This window comes from Dunckerocampus dactyliophorus, chromosome 1, assembly GCF_027744805.1.
Source record: "Dunckerocampus dactyliophorus isolate RoL2022-P2 chromosome 1, RoL_Ddac_1.1, whole genome shotgun sequence".
Lineage (NCBI taxonomy): Eukaryota > Metazoa > Chordata > Actinopteri > Syngnathiformes > Syngnathidae > Dunckerocampus > Dunckerocampus dactyliophorus.
Window position 1 is genome coordinate 45,624,014 of NC_072819.1, and position 21,208 is coordinate 45,645,221.

At 41.9% G+C, this 21,208-nt stretch overlaps 3 protein-coding genes across 9 annotated transcripts in view; 1 reads left to right on the forward strand and 2 right to left on the reverse strand.

The window, feature by feature from the left end:
- The window catches only part of dedd (death effector domain containing), a 26,521-nt gene extending 10,703 nt beyond the window's left edge, over positions 1-15,818 (reverse strand). Inside the window, exons 1-3 of one of the 4 annotated variants that reach the window (XM_054769228.1) lie at positions 15,588-15,818; positions 14,113-14,484; positions 13,851-13,983 (exon numbers count right to left, since the gene is read on the reverse strand). The gene's annotated coding sequence lies outside the window, so the exon portion shown is untranslated. Of the gene's footprint in view, positions 1-1,017; positions 1,162-13,850; positions 13,984-14,112; positions 14,485-15,029; positions 15,138-15,583 lie in introns of those variants that run through there. The other 3 variants (XM_054769221.1, XM_054769236.1, XM_054769244.1) reach the window with 3 other exon arrangements.
- Positions 10,035-14,994, forward strand: tnnc1b (troponin C type 1b (slow)). The gene is made up of 7 exons (XM_054769256.1): positions 10,035-10,195; positions 10,618-10,713; positions 11,493-11,523; positions 13,871-14,017; positions 14,183-14,297; positions 14,397-14,533; positions 14,768-14,994. The coding sequence occupies exons 2-7, from the start codon at positions 10,690-10,692 to the stop codon at positions 14,797-14,799; spliced, it is 486 nt and encodes a 161-aa protein (XP_054625231.1). The 5' UTR covers positions 10,035-10,195; positions 10,618-10,689; the 3' UTR covers positions 14,800-14,994.
- A 558-nt stretch (positions 15,819-16,376) lies between the features above and the next one.
- abcc4 (ATP-binding cassette, sub-family C (CFTR/MRP), member 4) overlaps positions 16,377-21,208 on the reverse strand; it is a 35,331-nt gene continuing 30,499 nt past the window's right edge. Inside the window, exons 20-31 of one of the 4 annotated variants that reach the window (XM_054781129.1) lie at positions 19,797-19,876; positions 19,329-19,479; positions 19,124-19,243; positions 18,933-19,043; positions 18,747-18,847; positions 18,486-18,677; positions 18,246-18,401; positions 17,955-18,044; positions 17,618-17,790; positions 17,270-17,375; positions 17,053-17,187; positions 16,377-16,963 (exon numbers count right to left, since the gene is read on the reverse strand). In XM_054781129.1, coding sequence (XP_054637104.1) covers positions 16,877-16,963; positions 17,053-17,187; positions 17,270-17,375; positions 17,618-17,790; positions 17,955-18,044; positions 18,246-18,401; positions 18,486-18,677; positions 18,747-18,847; positions 18,933-19,043; positions 19,124-19,243; positions 19,329-19,479; positions 19,797-19,876 — 1,502 coding nt within the window. In that variant the 3' untranslated portion in view covers positions 16,377-16,876. Of the gene's footprint in view, positions 16,964-17,052; positions 17,188-17,269; positions 17,376-17,617; positions 17,791-17,949; positions 18,045-18,245; positions 18,402-18,485; positions 18,678-18,746; positions 18,848-18,932; positions 19,044-19,123; positions 19,244-19,328; positions 19,480-19,796; positions 19,877-21,208 lie in introns of those variants that run through there. The other 3 variants (XM_054781119.1, XR_008571964.1, XM_054781142.1) reach the window with 3 other exon arrangements.

Consider the following 21,208-nt stretch of genomic DNA (forward strand, 5'->3'; position numbering starts at 1 on the left):
CTTTGGCTACAATAACGTCATCGTTTTGTAACTGTCCTTTCACTGCGTCCGTGTGCTGAAATTATGCAAGATGGGCAAAGATCTACAAGTGCATCTCAAATAAATCGGAATGTTGTGCAAAAGTTTTTGGATTCAGGAGTTGAATTGAGACTAAGAAACCAATTGAGGTCTCAGTAAGTTTTAGCAGTTTATTTTCGGTTTGGAGCCAGATACTGAATGTTTTCTTTTTTTATTAGCTGTAAGCTATAATCAAACTTTTTAAGAAATACAACAATAAAATATTTCACTGTGAGTGTAGTGAATCTATAGAATATAAGCGCTTCACTTTTTAAATTCAACTACGACTGACATAAGTTAACTTTTCCAAGACATTCTAATTTATTGGGATGCACATGTATAACTTTTTAACAAAATCTATCAGCACTACATACAACAACGACATTACAAACCAAACGTCGTTCGCCTAATGCTGGCGACATTTTCAGTTAGCAGAATCTTTATAACACAACGTAAAACGTGCATACGTGTTATTATAGCATTGGTAATAAAACGGCACCGTGGCAATTAACAGAATTGGCCTCGCAATATAGTTCGCAAAAAGTTGTAATATGGATGATTTTATGTAACAAACACGCAGCAAATCCGGCAACTAAACTCACGAAAAATACACACTTTAAAGTGAAAAAAGCATAAAAGCGTGCATATATTGGTCATGCAGTTGACCTGCGCGTTGGTTTGTCGCGGACCCAAGCTAACATAGCCGTTGCTACAAAGCTAACCAACAGTTATTTCAAGTCAAGTGGATAGCCGGAATTCGTTGTGTTCGCCTTTTGGAGTGAACATTATATTTTGACATTATTTGGTTACCGGCTGGAGTTATAACACCGTAAATACACCGACACGGCTAACGCTAAACTAGCGAGACGCGTCATCTTGCGAGGCTTCTTCGTGGACAGAGAAATGCTTTTTGAGTTATTACACAATGATGAATAATTATAAACGTTGCAAGACTCTTACTTTGTGGTAGAGCGCCTATTTAGCAGGAATGAAGCTTGGTGTGCTGCTTTTTAGGCCCTTCGGCAGACACCACCTGGACTTCAGGATAAAATGAAAGTACTTCCTGTTTACAGTACGTTCATTTCCTCCCTTGCCTTGGCATTCTTTGCTGCCATACTCCGCCTCTTCTTTGAATAATACAACTTTATTGATAGTCACAAAAGACGTTGTGTCTACAATATTGAAAAAAAAAACCCTGCAAAGCATGAAAGATTATAATTTCATCATCAGTAATTTTATACACACTAGTACAACAAAATGAAAGTAAAAATGTAAAGTCAATAGTTTAATTATTTAAAGATGTGACGAAGTTTAAGGCTTTGGGACGTGAAGAGTGCTTCACCATTATGTTAATTTTGTTTTTTTAAATATTTTCTTTATTATTATTTATCTCTTTTCGCCCCCTTTTCTCACTCTTCAGATTCAATTTTCGGTCAGCAAATGGTTGAACTTTAAAAGAAGATTACTGCCACCCACTGGACATTAGGGGATTATAAGGAGCTAAAACAAAAAGCTTTTTATTACAGACATTTTTTAAACTAATATTGTTAACATTACTATTGCTAATGTTTTATTTATTAACCCTATTTTTTCAGATAACCAATATGACTCTATATTAGAAGTTAAGCGTATAAAGAAATTAGTTACAGTAAGGAATTTTTAAACTACTGTATCTTTTTAGGGTGTAATTACATTTCCTTCCTCCTCACAACCCCTGAATCTTAACAGCACATATTCAAAAGATCGCAGACATGTACATCGATCATTTTCAATCATTTAAAATAATTCATTTATTTATCTCTAAGAGGAAGTACATTGGAAAAATGTGCAACCATTGATAACATTGGCTTATATGTCAGATTTATCCATCCATCCATTTTCTATACTGCTAGCTGGGGCAGGAGCCTATCCCAGCTGACTTCGGGCAAGAGGCGGGGTACTTCCTGGACTGGTCGCCAGCCATTTGCAAGGGACATATTGACAAACGATCATTCACACTCACATTCACACCTATGGACAATTTAGAGTCGCCCGAGTAGCCGCAGAAAACCCACACATGCACACGCACACAGAAAAGACTCCACACAAACTGAGATACGAACCCAGATCTTCCAGATCTCCTGACTGTGTGGCCAATATGCTAACCACTAGGCCGCACGGTGGCTGTACCAACAACAGATTTATAAATGTGACATTAAAATAACATTATAAGACTAAAAAATCATCATTACTATTTCTTCAAATGTACAAAAAAAAAGTCACAGTCAAATTGTTATTGTTGTAATGTTTTTGAGGACTGCATGGCAGCGACCGGCAAGGAAAATACAAGAGCGATTTTTATTTATGATTTTACATTGTTTTTAATATTTATTAAATAAATCAATGTAAATCATTTCATTTCATTTAATCTTAATGCTATCTTTTAAAATGCCGGCGTGGGCCCTCGTAGTGCTGCCCGTGCAACAGTGGGGCAGAACATGAAATGTGTAATGGGAATAAACTATTTAGAAAACCATTACATTCCTTCCACTGAGAACAGGGCTGAATGAAGATGCTTGACTTCTGACCTTTGAATTTAGTCTACATTTTCTGCAAATGTTGTTGTCTGTCTTGTATTGTGTTTGCCCCACAAGAGTGATTACATTACACCGGTGTGCACACAACTACATCCCCACTGTCAGAGGACTACTATTTCCAGTCAAGGACATGACACATTTAATAATAGCTCTCTCTATCTGTGGATCTATTTTCATTCCAGCATTTGGATATATTAATATACTGGACGGCAACTAAGAAATGTAGTTAAAAAAGAATTTGAGTTGTGAGTATGTCAACTTCCATCCAGATTTGCTGCCTTTCTTTTTTTTTTATCAAGTTCATACCAGTGCTTCTCAAGTAGCGGGGTGGGGCCCTGTGGGGGGGTGGCGGGTGGTGATTTGAGGTGTGAGAGGCAGTGGGGGAACCATACCTCAAGGTTGCCAGGTATCATAGTGTATTTATGACCGGTGCCAGCAACTCGTACAGTGGTTTGTACAGATAAAGAAATGGCAGGTTCTCAAATAGCATTTCCAATAAGGGGGGCGTGAAAAAATTATGTCCCCATATGTACAGCACCATTCAAAAGTTTGGAGACACTTTGGCATCCAGTTGAATGAGAAAGTGTCTCCAAACTTTTGAATGATACAGTATTTCAGTATATGAGTGCACAAGTATTCATGGACTAAAGATGCAAGTGAAAGCATAGTTGGGGAAGTAATTTCCCAGTGATTAATAATGTGGCTCTGTCCCTCAGATATCACCCCTGTTGGGGTGCCCCTGAGATAAGCACCTAATTCTCCCAAATGCTCCCCAGGCTCATTGCTCCAGCTGGACACTAATGGGGTTCACTACTGCAAAGTCTTAAAAGCAATGGCACAATTCACACCTCTGCATGTGGTACATATAATATATGAGGAACATGTTTACTCAGGCATGAACATGCGCTTAGTCAAAAGAAATTGGAGTCAAATAGAAAAGCTTCAAAGACACACTGAATGATCATCAGTGTGATGCTCAGTTGCAAGCTCCCGTTGATGCCTTTACGGTTTATGATTTTTGTACAAATGTTGCTGTTACGTGCAACTGAGCGAATGTCAGGAATGTTCGACTGGATCAGCAAGTATGTGTGTTTAATTACATTTCACTCATTCTCTTTCTATACTGCTTATCCTGTTGGGAGTCACAGGTGAGCTGGAGCATATCCCAGCTGACTTTGAGAGGTGGGGTACACCTTGGACTGGTCAACCAGTCAGTCAAACGACTGTTCATATTCACAACTAATTACAGACCTTGGTCTTTTACATATGAAATCATATATTTTGCTTAGAGGTGTAAAATTAAAGCATTACTTGCCCTGCGATTGGCTGGCAACCAGTCCAGGATGTACCCCACCTCGCGGCTGGGATAGGCTCCTGCATACCCCCGTGACCCATGAATGATTGCAATTAATGACTTAGCCATATTTAAAGCGTTATATTTATGGTGTTAATCAAATTTTTAATCTCTAACTTTATTGTTTCTGTACTGCCTGTACTGCCTTTTTAGGGCTGTCAAAGCGGTCACTAATTTATTAATTATGTTACATTTTTTTTTTGCGTAATTGACGCATGCGCACCAGAGGAAACACTCCTCTGTTATGACGGCAAACGGAATCACAGTGTTGCCTCCACACACAGTCACATCGAGTCTGACGCTCTTTAATAACTTTATTCTGGCCTGAACACATCAACAGTAGTACAATTCCGCCACCCTACACTGTATGTATCTCCAACTCAAACACGTCTCTCGGCCATTCACCCTGGGATCGACACTACCTCATTCTCATTGCAAAGAACGGGAGATGCATTCATGGACACTCCGAACATCACAAATGCTGCTTTATAAAGCGTGTGTGCGTGTGCGTGTAAATAAACAGGGTGATGAAGAAAAACATTCTTATCAGTCACTTTGTAACTCTTAATCTGGTTGTGCAATTTGCTACATTTAAGTATACCGGAAAAAACACTGAAAACAAGTACATTTACCTTAAATTACGTGATGTCTGTGAACGCAATCCCTCATTGCGCATAATAACACGGTTTAAAGTGGGATTCAAATGTTCTGCTACTATTAAAGAGACTAGTGTTAGACAAATAGATTTTTAGACTTGTGTGGTATCTTTAAGCTTGATTGACATATTCTGTTCGTTTGGAGCTGTTTATACATACGAATATATAATCCTGTCCTGTCATTTATCTTTCTGTTAATTAAATACAGTAAAAATGGGCATATTTCAGACATAGTTGCTAATGGTCACCATTCTTGATTAATTTATTTCAAACTGTGATCAATCTGATTGAAATTTTTTTGACAGCCCTACTTTTTTATAAAATTAGTTTTTATAAGTTGGGTTTCTCGTGCTGGAGTTGTTGGGCGTGAACAATGGGCAGTCACACTCTAAAGTGAACACTGATTGGCCATCATTGTGTTTGGGCTTGTTTAGCATCAGCTGATAGGCTCCCATTGTCGTTGGGAGGGCAAAGTGAGGATGTGAGAGCTGTCGGTCCAATGAATGTGACAGTTACATTTCAAAAACGCTCCGATGGCACCATTAATAAAGGAGTGATGTGCGGTCTTTGTAAGAGCGAGTTTACTTAACCACTGAAGCGGCTCGAGTTTAGCCTACCACATCAACACAAAGCACCCACTCGAGTGTGCAGCCATAGCTAACGTTAGCAGCAAAGACGTCAGCGATTTTGCGAGCCATAGCAAAGCTCTTCGCCAACCTAAACTTGAGGAGAACACCCCGCTTTGTGTGAGCATGTCTGCGACCGACAGGCTGACGGATGTTCTTGCCAAGTGGATAGCGATGAACTGCAGGCAGATAAACATAGAGGTGTTGCAAACTGCGCCCAATGACCCATCATGCACGCCACCGTGCAGGACTACAGTGACGACCAAAATCATCAAAATGTACAACAGCGAATAGAACAACTAATTTGAGATTTTGGTGAAGGATTCGTCCAACTGTGTTGCTATAACCGGACATCACCGGACCTCAGCTGACTCAGTGTTCAATAGTTGTCGTGCTCAGAAAAGTGTTCTTACTGTTTTTTGATGTGTTGACGTCAGTGTTTTACGAGGACCTTATGTTTTATTTTATTTATATTTTCTGATTATTTGGAGATTGACAAAAGCACACGGCAATATTCCTCACTGGTGGTCGAAACTAAAGGATGCAGGCAGCACTTGGGACTCGTCTCAAATACAGCGCAATGTCAATGGCATGTATCCCTTCAAGTCTGTTAAAAGCAATACATGCCTTCATAAAGCCACTTTTTTTGGTTATATATCAATATTTTGTTGCGTAATGAATTTAAGTGAAAATATCTCAAGGTGAGGGCTTTACTCTGCAAATTTTAGGGGTGAATGAAAACAGATTAATTACAGATCATGATCAATTCATTTCTCAGTTTTTGTCATCTCTCGACAGCACTTATTATGCTTTTCAGCGTATGAAAAGTGATAACACGTCAGCTCTTACACAGTGCTGGTATCCACTTACGTGATCTCAGCTCTATTAAAGGCTACAGTATGCCCACGTGTTCATTTGAGCGGATAAAAAGCACAGTTGTTGCTCCACTCACTGGGCATTCTGGTGAATTACAATTTCAAATCAATCCTTCATTGATTGGAAAATTGAAGGAGTTTCTTGAAGGAGTATTGCTATAAATGCTAGAAATGGTGGACAAAAAACAAAAACAAAAAAGCTCTAAATAAATGTACACATTTGCTCCAATGTATATTTGCCTTTCACGAGGCTTTCATACCATTTAGAGACATGCCTCCAGCTTGTCTTTGGATTATTTATGATACACTCAAACTTCGTGTGATTTTTTTTTGTTGCCAGAACTGTGCCTCGGTTTTCATACAATATTGCAATATTGTACTTCACAAACTTTTCCGTTTGCCCTGTACTGTATCGTTTTGTGAAATCTAGTGCCTAAACAAACCACGGGGCCGAAGGAAGTCGCAAGTGCCCGCAATTTGACAAAGAAGGCGAGAAACACTATTGGATTTGAGCTCGCCAGGATGTACGGGAAGTCCGCATCAACAATAAGTTCTGTCCATTATTTTGCATTGGTTTCTGTCTGTAAAAATATTATTATATTATTATTTATATTATAACTATTATTATTACTCTGGCATCCTTCCATGTCCCAAATACGTGCATGAAAGGTTAATTGGTGACGCCGCTGTAAACCAGGGGTCTCAAACTCAACTAGTGGTAGAGTCTGGGTGAGGCTGAGCTGCATCAAGTAATAACTCTGGAATCACGTTTCATCAAAGGACAAGGTCAAAGTCAAGGTCAAATTTATTTATATAGCACATTTCCACCAGCTAGCTGCTCAATAAAACACAAACATATCCAATAATAAAACGTACAATTAAAAATAGAGTAAAAACAATACTGCGATTGGCTGGCGACCAGTCCAGGGTGTACCCCGCCTGTCGCCCGAAGTCAGCTGGGATAGGCTCCAGCATGCCCCTGCGACCCTAATGAGGATGAAGCGGTACAGACAATGGATGGATGGATGGATGGTAAAAACAATACACAAAAATAATGACACCAATAAAACAGTAAAAACAATAAAAACAATAAAAGCAATGCCCAGGTTAGTCGGTGTTAAAAGCCAGATTTCCAAAACGATTTAAAATGCTCCAGTGTTTGTGCAGATCTATTGTTTAGGGGCAGGCCATTCCAAAGATTGGATCTAGGAGTGGTTAAAAGGAGCTGTGAGCTGGACCTCATTGTTCTAGCGCAGTGGTCTCAAACTCGTGGCCCGTGGGCCATTTGCGGCCCGCCGAGTCACATTTTGCGGCCCGCGACTTGTCTTCAAAGATGACTGTAATACGGCCTGCGACGAGCCAATGTTAAGCTGGAGCCTATCCCAGCTGAATGCAGCAAAATATAAACTGTGAAATTATTTATTTATTTGATTCACCCTGTTACTGTATGAAGATATTATTGTTATTGTGAGCCATGTATCGCGTGTCGTATCGTGAGGTACCCCGAGATTCCCAGCCCCCCTCAGACTCTACCTCCAGGTAAACTGTGTTTGAGACTCTGTTCTAGCGGGAACATAAACAGACAGCAAGTCATATCGTAAGTATGAAGGAGCCAGACCATTCAGCAATTTAAAAACCAAGAGAATACTTTTGAACTGGATCCTGTAAGTAACAGGTAACCAGTGTAAAGGCCCTGTCAAACCTTGACGATTTAGGCAGCGCATGCCTGAAGTGATCATTTTGATTGCATACGTTGATTGCATAGCGTATTCATAATGAGTTCGACGTATACATGACGTATTAGTAACTTATATAGAACGCCTGTCACACCTTGACGAATTAGCCAGCTTATGCCAACGTATGAAAAATTTGGCCAATACGCTGGCGTACGTCGAATAAGTTATGGGTAAGTTTTGTATAAGTTAAGAGCACGCTGAAGCACGCCGGCATACGTCGTAGTACGTCCAAGTAATCTAAAAATTTAGTGCATGCACATATGTCCAAGTATGATTCATACGTCCCACATCCGCGGGCAATAAGTTATACGATCGTTGACCCCTGTGCACACACGTTATTTGTTTCGGAGAAGAACAAACACACAGCAGCTCTCTGAGCGCCATCGGCCATGATCGAGATCGCGACAGGCAGACATAGGCTGGATCACAGATCACAGCGTCTCCTTCATTTCTGAGCAAAGATCAAGATTGAAGATTCAAGAGTTTTATTATCATATGCACAGTAAAACAGGAAGTTATACTATGCAATTAAATTCTTATTCTGTTCATTCTCCCCAAAAAAAGAAAACACAAGAAAATGAATAAGAACAGAAGAAACATTAATACCAATAAATTGATCGGTGGAGAAGCAGCAGCGCCGAGCGGAATCAGCGGCTTCACGGCTTCTCCTCTGCCCAGCTGAGTGGAGGAATGAATGAATGAGTGAAAGGCGGTGAGGCGTTGGACGTACTGCCCGGCCGAGGTCCTGCCCTCGAGAGTCATATACCTCACCGTGATTGGTTTGTTCAGCTTCGCACACAACAAATGTCATTCATATCAAACTTGCGGGCCACACGAATATTAATCTTTCATATTAAGACGGGGGCCGCGAGTCTGAGACCCCTGTGCTAATGCAAACACAACAGCCTCCATCTCCTCTCATCCAACACTTGCTTGAAGATCTCCAGCGGTCTCTAGCTCCTCTCAGCCAACGTATGACAAGAAGAGAGGCAAGAAGATACAGTTTTGTCTCAAGATATGTTGGCTTATTACGACTTGTGTGTAACTTACAAATAACGTGTGTGAACGAGCGTCAACGATCGCATCACTTATTGCCCGCGGATGCGGGATGTATGAATCATACGTCGAAAAGTTAGGTTCATGCACCAAATTTTGGGACGACTTCGACGTACTATGACATATGCCGGCGTGCTTCCGCGTGCTGTTAACATATACAAAACTTACACATAACTTATTCGACGTACGCCAGCGTATTGGCCAAATTTTTTATATGTTGGCGTAAGCAGGCTAAATCGTCAAGGTGTGACAGGGCCTTGAGAAGACCAGGACTGGGGCTACATGGTCCCGTCTCCTGGTGCCAGTTAACAGGTGGGCAGCTGCATTTAGAAACTGATGGAGATGATGTAAAGATGACTGTTGCAGACCATAACACAAGGAATTAGAGTAGTCCAAGCGGCAAGTAATAAACAAATGAACAACATGCTCAAAGACGTCAGCGGGAAGGTAAGGTTTTACCTTAGCTAACTGTCTCAGGTGGAAGAAGCAAGACTGGACCACTTGTTTACAAAGTTTAAAAGCACGCCAAGGTTTTTTACATATGGTTGGCAGTATGTTGATAATGGGCCCAACACGCTGTCCACACCACCTAAAAGAGCTGGATTGCCAAAAATAACAATTTCTTCTCAGATCAGATCATTAAAAACCCTTAAAAGTGCAATCTCAGTGCTGTGGTGCCATTTAAAACCTGATTGAAATGTTATTAGTATGAAAGTGAGCCTGTAACTGAGAGTGTACAACTTTTGGCATCCGAGTCTTATGTGCTTGTGCTTGTGCTTACTTGTCTGCAAACACCACCAGAAGCCGTCTCAAGCATCAGCTATTGTAAAATAAATTAATGAAACATAAAAATATAATTTTGTGGTGCTCTTGAGATGCCCATGAGATGGTTCAGAAGCACTTCAGCTTGTTTACTGGACGTTGCTCTTGACAGTGTTTGGCCAGCAGCAGCCGAAAGGGAACTCTTGATGAGCATGTAAGCACACGGGAACAGCAAGGGGTCATTACTCAACATAACAGTCTGACTCACAGTGTCATAAAGGGTGCGTGGGCCTCACTTCACTTGGGATGTCAAGTAGGGGACCACTGAATATGCATTGGGCCACAGGTTTGAGACTTCTGCTCTAAATTGTGTGATTATGAATGCTTGTTTGAATGCTACGTGTCCTGTGATTGACCGGTGACCAGTCCAGGGTGTACCCTGCCTCCTGCCAAAAGTCACCGGGATAGGCTCCAGCTCACCTGTGACCCTAAACGGGGTAAGTGGTAGAAAATGGATGTATTAAGTTTGAACGTCAAAACTATTTCAGCTGCACCTGTCGCTGAATGGCGGGTTCAAATTTCTACTGCAATTATCATTTAAATAGTGCAACAGTCATGAAGTTGGAATCTCCCCCTACCCTAGCTTGAGAGTACCCAGAGACAATATTATTTTCTCTCTTGGACCTTGCAGGCATAGTATGTAAATATGACCCAGCTGAAAATCGCATCAGCCAAACGCAAAGACAGTACGTAAATCCACCGAGTGCTGCAATGTTCCACTTTTGATAGGTGGCTTCTTTTGTTTCCTATTTATAGGGCCCTTATTTTACTCTCTGTTTCTGTCAATCAGCCCCTCCCCCACACCCCCCGCACTCTTTAGTTTTGTGGGATGGGTCATACGCCTTTTTTAATGCCATAGTCCTGGAGACCAAGCACTGAAGGCTGCACCAGTCCTGCATTTTGTCAGAGGCAGCAGCAAGGACCCGCAGCAATGGATGACGTCTATAAAGCAGCCGTAAGTACACACTGGTAATACTCATAATACTTCACATCAAGAGGAAACCCTGTGATGCATGCATTGAACTGAATGTGTGTTCTGTAAGACAAATGAGATGACCCCGTCTCCTTACGTGTACAGTGACTGGAGCCATTGTGACCGTTTCAATGTCAAGTCAGTGGACAGTCATAGGTTAAAAAGTACATGCTTGATTGGTTAGAGATACTTTACTATTACGTAAGTACACACTGGTTGGATTATAATTGATTGACTGCACTATAGGAATGACTGAATTTCTTTTACATACGTTTATGACACTCCAGCAGTGCCTTTATCTGAGGGGCAACTTGGCAAAACCATCATTCGATCATCATTTACAGTTAACAGAATGAGAAATACACACTCATAAATCGCAATGACGTTTCTGCTTTCTGGGATTGAGCTTTTATTTTCATTTTCTTTTTGCGGGGGGCAGTGGAGGCCACTTTATGAACCACGGACATATTGCTATGCTGTGCTCCTTCGTAATGTGTGCAACCATATAAAAGGCAGCCGGGGTTAAACCCCCTGTGCGACAATAGAAAAAAAAACAGCTGGACATAAAAGGAACAGCTGATGGTGCTCCTAACCCCTTGCACATACATGCATAACTCCATGACAATCAATCCAGTGCACTCACCCAACAACAGGAATAGTAAGTGGAGACGGCTACGTGATATACAGGATCACACATAATGCTTAGCGTGTATTGTGAAGCAGTACTGTTGATGTTTGTCCTGCATTATTGTTACCTCTAGGTTGAAAACTTGACTGAGGAGCAAAAGAATGGTAAGCAAACTACCACTTTTTCATTTGACTACACGAGTAGTACCACCTGTGATGTATTAAACACAAAGATACAGCTCCACACACACCACACAAATCCACAAAGGGATCCCACCAGGGTGAAAGGACAGCACCATTGCAGTACTCAGGGATTGGATGGACACGCCTCCATCCACAACAGTCTGAATTTTCATTGGTTCGTTGGACTGGAGAAGTGAATCAGACATTTAAACTCAAGTTAATGAGTTTGAAACAGCTTTTCATTTCTGTCATGAACAATTATTCAATATTTGAATGCAAATATATTCATTCATTTTCGACCGCTTATCTTGGTCTGTCCCAGCTGATTGTGGGTGAGAGGTGGGGTACACCATGGACCGCTCACCTGTCAGTCACTCATATAGACAAACAGCCATCCGCACTCACGTTCACACCTACTGACATGTAAAGCATAAGTGTCCAAAGTGCTTGGCTAGTTTTTTATTGGCCCGCAGCACATTGTTGAAATGAAATAATTTTTTTAAAAACAGGAAAAATATAGCAAAAGAGCACAAAAATTTTGATTAACTATGATAAAAAGCAAAAAATAACTACAAAGCTTTGTCTTTACAGTGATGTGAAAAAGTGTTTGCACACTTCCCGATTTCTTTTTTTCTTGCATGTTTGACAAAATGCTGTTTTTCAATGAAACTTTTAATTATTAAGGGAGAAAACAAATCCAAACCTACATGGCCCTGTGTGAAAAAGTGATTTCCTTCCTGTTAAAAACATAAATTAACTGAGATTAATTTAGATCTATCAGTCTGGAAAAGGTTATAAAGCCATTTCTAAAACTTTGGGACTCCAGAGAACCACAGTGAGAGCCATTTGTGGATACAAAATGGTGAAAACAAAGAACAGTGGTGACCTTCCCAGGAGTGGCTGGCCAACCAAAATGACCCCAAGAGCGCAGCAACGACTCATCCATGAGGTCACCAAAGACCCCACAACAACATCCAAAGAACTGCAGGCATCACTTGCCTCAGTTAAAGTCAGTGTTCATGACTCCACCATAAGAAAGACACTGGGCAAAAACAGCCTGCCTGGCAGAGTTCCAAGACCACAACCACTGCTGAACAAAAAGAACATTAAGACTCATCTCAATTTTGCCAGAAAACATGTTGATGACCCCCAAGACCTTTGGGAAAATACTCTGTGGTCTGACGAGACAAAAGTTGAACTTTTTGGAAGGTGTGTGTCCCATTACATCTGGCTTAAAAGTAATGCCGCATTAGAAAAAGAACATCATACCAACAGTAAAATATGGCGGTGGTAGTGTGATGGTCTGGGGCTGTTTTGCTGCTTCAGGACCTGGAAGACTTGCTGTGATAAATGGAATTATGAATTCTGCTGTCTACCAAAAAATCCTGAAGGAGAATGTCCGGCCATGTGTTCGTGACCTCAAGCTGAAACCAACTTGGGTTCTGCAGCAGGACAATGATCCAAAACTCACCAGCAAGTCCACCTCTGAATGGCTGAAGAAAAACAAAATGAAGACTTTGGAGTGGCCTAGTCAAAGTCCTGACCTTAATCCTATTAAGATGCTGTGGCATGACCTTAAAAAGGCGCTTCATGCTGGAAAACCCTCCAATGTGGCTGAATTACAACAATTCTGCAAAGATGAGTGGGCCACAATTCCTCCACAGCGCTGTAGGAGACTCATTGCAAGTTATCACGCTTGATTGCAGTTGTTGCTGCTAAGGGTGGCCCAACCAGTTATTAGCTTTAGGGGGCAATCACTTTTTCACACAGGGCCATGTAGGTTTGGATTTTCTTTTCTCCCTTAATAATAAAATGTTTCATTTAAAAACTGCATTTTGTGTTTAGTTGTGTTGTCATTGACTAATATTTAAATTTGTTTGATCTGAAACATCTAAGTGTGACAAACATGCAAAAAATCAGAACTCAGGAAAGGGGCAAACACTTTTTCACGCCACTGTACATTAGGATTTTTTTTGTCTTTAAAAAAAAAATAAAAGATCAAAGTGGCTCCTTGCACCCTTTGATTTTTTTTTAGTCCAAAAACGTTTGGACACCCCTGACTTCGAGTCTCCAATTAATCTAACGTGTTTGTGGACAGTGTGGCGAAACCAGAGCATGTGCGGTGAACCCACATAAGCACGAGGTGAATATGCAAAACCCTGCAAAGTGACATTTTACCCAAGATCTGAACCCGACCACATCTTGCGCAATCCATATAGTAAATTAAAATACCTAAGTAGTGTAATGATATTACTAAGCCATGTTTCCATCCAAAAAACGGTTATACATTTCAATTCTTTGGTGCTTACTTATCACTCCCTCCTTTCAGAGTTCAAAGCTGCCTTTGACATCTTCATCCAAGATGCAGAGGATGGCTGCATCAGCACCAAGGAGTTGGGGAAGGTGATGAGGATGCTGGGGCAAAATCCCACACCTGAAGAACTGCAGGAGATGATTGATGAGGTGGATGAAGATGGTATGTTAGCATAAAATTCAGTATTTCCTGCTATTTGTACACAATTTATACACAGTAGTCCAAATAGTACATAAAGTCTGTGCATGATACCGCACCGTTTTTTTCGGATCACAGGAAGGTTTAGTGGCTCCTGAAGTATACGATATCGATGTATGTCTATCACAGGCAGCGGCACAGTGGACTTTGACGAGTTCTTGGTGATGATGGTCCGCTGCATGAAGGAGGAGAGCAAAGGAAAATCAGAAGAGGAGTTGGCTGAACTTTTCCGCATGTTTGACAAGTACGTTTCAATTTGTCTTTGTCTTACAAACAAATAAATACGAATACCGCACGTTGCTGTTAATGTGTTAATGAAATGTGCTGTTTATGTTCTGTTGAGGAATGGAGATGGCTACATAGACCTGGAGGAGCTGAAGTCCATGCTCGAGTCCACTGGAGAATCCATCACTGAAGACGACATCGAGGAGCTGATGAAAGATGGAGACAAAAACAATGACGGCAAAATAGATTATGACGGTACAGTGCAACCAGAAAAGCAATCGACACATTCACACCCCTATAAAACGTTTTGTAGTCTTCTTTTGGACTCACTTATGACACATTTATGTTTAGTACTAAAATTTGTATTGAACAAAAAGCTTTAAACCTTGACAGTTGCTGGTAGCGTTACGAGTGCTTTATGAGAACTGGACAGTAATTACACAACCAGTGTGAAATGAAGGGTTTGATTTCATGTGTTCTCTTTAACAGAGTTCCTGGAGTTCATGAAAGGTGTGGAATAAAGGATTGAGATGGAGGCCACACAAACACTGAATCCCTTCCTTCCGCCTGCTGCATTAAGATTAAAATGTGTACTTAAAATGTGCCTCTGTCATACAAGGCATACAAACTCATGTTTTCTTAACACAACCTCAGTGAGGATCCAATATTTTACAAATTCACAATCCACGAACGCAATTTTAAATAAAATAATTTTATGATTGTCTCTTTGTGTGAGGTAATTGTAGCCCACCTGCTATATAATAGTGCGATTAAAGGGTTCCAAAGCATCTCATCAACATCCACGATTTTTCCAAGTGTCAGGATGGCCTCCCCTGGGTGACGCCATACGCTTCACTGCTCCAAGAAATGATTGTGTAGCTTTGCACTACAGTCTGATCCATTATTCATGTTGACGAGCCGTTCAAAAGAACCGGTTCGTTCGTGAACGTCACAATACTACAGTGCGGTGGCCGGAGTGTGACCAGGCTTAGCTCCGCCATTGCTTTAGGACCGTCTATTAGAACAATTAACAGCTGAGCAGCGTGCCGAGGACATGTTTTCAATACAGTTTCTGGATTCTATTCGCCATCACGGCGGCCAAACCCGCGCAGGGCATAATAAGGAAGTGGATGCCGATCGCCACTCCTGTTGTAACTCTAGACTTGCCCACTCATCCTGCTACAGGGAGCTAGCTTCCATTATTAACAGATTTATGTGCTGAATCACGCTTCAGGAATTAAGTCAAAGCCAACAGAGTGAGAAAACTTGACCAGGAACCAACCAACATAATCATGGAAAACTTACCTACCGATTGCAGTTCATCCAAGACGCGGTTTTATTGACAGCTCCTCCACAAGAAAAGTTGTGTGCTGCAGTGAAATGCGTCCAAGCGGAAACGACGGTTAGACTGAACTAATGTTCTGCACCACAGAGCCGCGTTTGTCAAAGCTGTCCCGCAGCCCCTGGGTAGCTTTAAACCTTGTAATTAACCTGAGGGCTGAGGCCCAACTGGTGGTGGATGTTTCGTTTGCTCCCTCTAAGCAGCATGGGGGCGTGAGTATCCCGCCTGTAGAGGGCGCCCACCTGCCACACATATCCTGACATGAGGAGGAAATTAGCGCTCAACACAAATACATAAAATACTTTTTTTTCCTCCCAAGGGAATGCCGCAAATTGTCCATGTGGCCCACAGCTTCAACCGCTACTGCATGCTATAATATGGTGCTGTAATATAATATAAACATGACACTGAAAGCAACTTGAAGGTCAAGGGTAATATTTTGATAATATACATATTATAAAAATCTTGCAAAATATGTTGCAATTAGTCCTAAATGTAGAGAAAACAATATCTAAAGTATTTTTTCCCCAGAAAACAGGTCGTCTTTTTCACATCTCATTCATCCTAATTCTGTAATACATACAGGTAAAAAGCACCGCATAGACGTACCACAGTTTAAAAAAATCCCCCATTTTTACGTTTATCTTTATGCTTCACTACGAGGAACAGCTAAGATCCTGCGAAGAATCCTTAAGCTCCCAGGACTTTGGTTGAGTATCCGAGCTTTCAGAAAAAAAGAGTTATTATATTTAATTCCAAGTCGGCTGCCTTTAAAGCTGGTGGAGGTGCAGTTGGCAAAAGGTCCGCCAGATGGCAGAGTTGTGCTTTCATTGTCTTTCTGCAAGCAAGAGCTTGAGCTTTTGTATTTTTTTTTTTTTAATAATTTTTTCCTTTGACAAGGGATTGCAATGTATTCGTTACAACTTATTCTTTATAAGTCTCTCTCTACTCAACCAGCAATGATCCTGATTGTGTACAAGCAGTTACACTGTGTTCATCTGTGGCAGGCTTACCAACTATAAAACTAATTCAACGACTGCCTGCATTCATTCCGCAACTATTTGATCATGCTCATAACACACACAAGAATGCACACAACAGGCTGCTAATGCTCACTTGTTGCTGTTACTGACCCTTGGCATACAAATGACAAATAATTCAGAGTGACAGGAAATTGAAAATAAGGCAACAATTTAATGTGTATGCAAAATAAATACATGCATGTCTATAGTTTGTACAGCAGTGTAGTGGACAGCTCATAGAGCCGTCTCAAAGATGACCAAACTTCCGTCCCCTTCCATCAGCACATTACTGACATTGGGCCGACTTCTGGTGTCATAAGCCTGAAATACAAGTATGCAGCGTTAGGTTTTCCTTAACGTGACAAAGAACAGGAGTGGCATCCACAAGGAACATTTCGACACAGACTTGCCTTTTTAGCAGCGTCCAGAAGGGCCGCCGCCTCCTGCTTGCCAGTCTGTTGCACCATTTTATGGAAGATAGAAGTGGGGTCCTGGAGCAACGTGTACGGCTCATCATAGGCATGGATTCGCCCTGCATCTAGCACCTGCAGCCAATCACATTGGTAAGTAGTGCCGAATGTAACTACGGGTAGATATGCGTTGAATGAATGTGGAAACAGGCAGCACCAGTATGCGGTCGCTGTCTATGATGGTGTTGAGACGATGAGCGATGGTGAGCACAGTGCATTCCTTGAACTTCTCTCGGATAGTTCTCTGGATCAACTCATCAGTCCTGCAAACACGTTCAATGCTGCCATGTTAGCTTATTAAAGTGGAGTCATCCAGTCCTTGCATCTTGAACCACCTGTAAGTGGTTTGGTGCTCTTTCAGTACCCCTTCATTATACGCTTCTCTATGTTTGACGATGCTAACTTCAGATGTACTCCAAACCATGCTGTGGCGAGCTGAACTGAACTCTACTGTAGTCTTTTGTGGAACTGTGTCTTATTCAGCCAACTCATGCTTTGCCAGCACCTGGGGTCCACGTTGGCAGTGGCCTCGTCAATAATGAGGATGCGGTTCTTCCTCAGAATGGCTCTGGCCAGACACACCAGCTGTCTTTGGCCCACGCTGAAGTTGGAGCCAGACTCAGCCAGAACAGTTTCCAGTTTTCCAGGAAGCTCTTCCACCAGGCCCTTCAGCTGCACCTGCAGGTCACACGGGCAAAGCATTGGATTATTAATGCGGCCAAGCACAGACTGAGCAGTCATGTGTGTATTCCCAGTTGTGACTTTAATACTATGGGATTATTCCCCAAAGACGTGCCCAGTCTTTGTCATGAGACATTCCACACAGTTGTGTTTGCTTGCACCTCTTGCAGAGAGTTCCACAGTTCCTCGTCTGTATGCTGGTTGAAAGGGTCCAGGTTCTTTCTCATGGAGCCTGTAAAGAGCACTGGATCCTGCAGAACAGAATGAGAAACAAATAACAAAGTCACCAGACACAAAGGTTGGGTTGGTCAGATCCAAATCCTGAGGATTGTTAATCAACACATAAAAATGTGTATGTTGGTAATGGAGAGCTACACAACGCCAACACACAAGTCAACACTTTTTCATGACATTTCAAACAAATTCCAACATGGAGTTCATCTGTCATTTACCTGGGGAATGATAGACATCCTCTGACGCACGTCATGGAGGCCCAGTTCAGACGTCAACACGCCGTCAATGTAGACGTTACCTTGAGGCTCAGCCAGGCGGAATAGGGTTGACACCAAGGAGCTTTTCCCGGCGCCCGTTCGACCAACAATGCCTATCTGACATCAGTAAAATTCCACATAAGCTTTTTGGAGAAACAGCCACCTAGTGTTGTGTTATTCTTGACCAGAAACCCATCTGACCTTCTCTTTAGGCAGGAAAGTCACTTTTAAGTCGTGCAGGACTTTGGGACCATTACTGCTGTAGGAGAAGCTGACTCCGTCTAAGGTCACGAGGCCTTTGCTGGGCCACGTGGGGGGAGGACGCTTTGAGGTGTGCCAGGGGGCTTCACTTTCCAGTTGAGTGTACTCCACCACCCTCTCCACTGATGTCATCTGTCGATTTCATATTAGTGTCTGTACCAGCTCGACATACTGGTTGTGTTGACTGAAATATTTGCATACCATGTTCTCCACCTCAGCACTCTGTCGGACCCCCCACTGGAACATGCCCATCAGAGTGATCGCGTAGCTCAAAGCCAACCCCACAGAGCCGGCATCCAACTCTGACAGGATAAACGCGTTTTACAACCAATATCATCTCATCTGACCTTCTACCCAAACATCCAGAACAAACAAAACTAATCTTACGGTCTCGGAGCAGCAGGCATCCGAATGTGGTGATTGTCACAAAGATGGAACACATGCCGTCGAGGCGTACGGCAAACCAGCGAGACGTGGTCAGGAACAAGAACCAGGCCGCTTTTTGAGACACATACGTAACAATGGGCATTATTTGTGCTCCGTCTCAACACAACTGCAAAACAGATTCATATAACAACCTGAGTGCAGATCTTGATGTGCATCAAAGGCCTTTTGGAAGCGGCCCTCTGCCCCAAAGGCTCGGATCGTCCACAGGCCCTGGAGAGAGGAAGACAGGTGCGAGAAAACTGGACTCCGAGCTACGAGGGAGGAAGAGAGCACAACTTGAAACTTGCACACAAGCACACACTAGCCACCGGGACATTAGACACCAGGCACACTCACTAGTGGACTCGAGTCGTTTGATGTCTCTGGAGGTCTGCAGGAAGTAGCGCCGGAGGAATAGGAAGACGATGAGGAGGGGGATTACAGGGACGAGGATCCAAGGGATCACGCCCGCTGCCACGGCAATCACACCTAGGATTTGTAGAAGGACCTGAGAAGTGCAAACACCGATAGGTTCAAAAAACTACTTCAACAGTTTGTGGATTGGTGCCTAACGCTGAAATTAAGTGTACCGCTGAGCATGAAGGTGTTTTTATTCCTGTACTGTTCATTAAAACATGTGCCAACACTTCTAGATTGGTAGCCACGCCAGCACTATTGTTGTGAGCTTGAGCACCATTTTGTGATCAAGGTTTGATCCATGATGTGCAAAACTGAAAGGTCCGTTGTTCACATGCCATTGATAGATGAAGTTGATCAGCATGATAGAGCAGCCTGACATCATTCTAAACCCCCCCTTGTTGATACCTGAATGAAGTCCACAATGGTCCAAGGCATGCTGGAATCCAGCTGGCCGATGTCCTTAGAAAACCGGTTTAAAACTCTACCTGTGGCCAAACAAGACAAAAAAAAGCACTTTTTACACCAAGTTATACAGCAGAGCTGCAACAAATAATAAATGAATCAATGATAATCGATTATCCGATTAATTGACAACTATTGTGGTATTCAATTCATCTTTTTTTTCTATGTAATATCCTCTGACTTCAGCCTCTCAAATGTGAATATTTTTCCTCCATGAAAGTACACCTATTACCTTTGTGTTTTAGGTAAAATAAGCTTTAACTTTGGAAAACAATGATCCAAATGTTTTGCCTGTTTCCGATATGTTGTGGACCCAACTGTTTGCATTTGGTTGGAATTGATTTAGTCCATCTAGGGCCAGACCGATTAATCTCAACAACAAGCTAGAGATTAATCGACTAAGAAAATAATCATTAGTTGCAGCCCTAAAATACAGTGTAGTTCTGTATACATTGTTGCATTACAGAGTTACTGATAACATTAACTGATCAGTACTGTACACTAGTACCTAAAGCATGGTCTACAGTTTGGTCAATCTCCTGTGCAAACGGAATAGACTGGAATCATACCAAAATGTCCTATTTTTTTCAGAAAACAACTGGTTTTCTTCTTGTACCGAACAACCACAGTCAAGAAAAAGATCACCAAAGGGTCCACTAGGGATGCACAATATTTTTTTTCAAGTTGATACCGATAAATCCGTGCTTCTCAAGGCCAATACCGTTTTATGTCTAATTTTTCGAATTTATATTTTACTGTGTGTGCACACTTTTGAGGTAAGAACGACTCAAACAAAGTCGGATTTGACAAACTGTACCTGTAGATTTGTCCTTCCTAAATACTAAATATCATGACATCAGTACTATCAACGGTGGTTCAGAAATACAAACTGTGGCTCCAAGGGGTTTACTAGCCGACAAAAGCCAGTATCTTCAACAATGGTAAAGGGCTGGTCATCCAGCGCCATCATTTCCTTGATGAAATCACAGATTGCTTTAGTCCTCGGGTTGTCTCTGGCAAACTGTTTGCGCTTTTCAAACACTGCGGCGATAGGAACAAGCCCCGAGCATCGTAGCGATGCTGGCGTTTCAGGTGACTGATAAGGTTTGATATGTTGAAGCTCCATGTTTTTTTCCCCCAATCGCGGAATGTTTGCAGAGCATTTAGCGAAATGTCTTCCTCTGAAACAGTGAATGTTTCCTTGTTGTTTGTTTCCTGAGCTCAGGGAAAGTGACGACAGCCCTGCACGTCATAGGCAGGAAAAAAGGAGCGGTTGATTTTCTCACCCTAACTCGCCTCATTGGAGCGTTTTTTAAAAAATTATTTTTTTAATATTAGCAGATTTTTCTGTATGA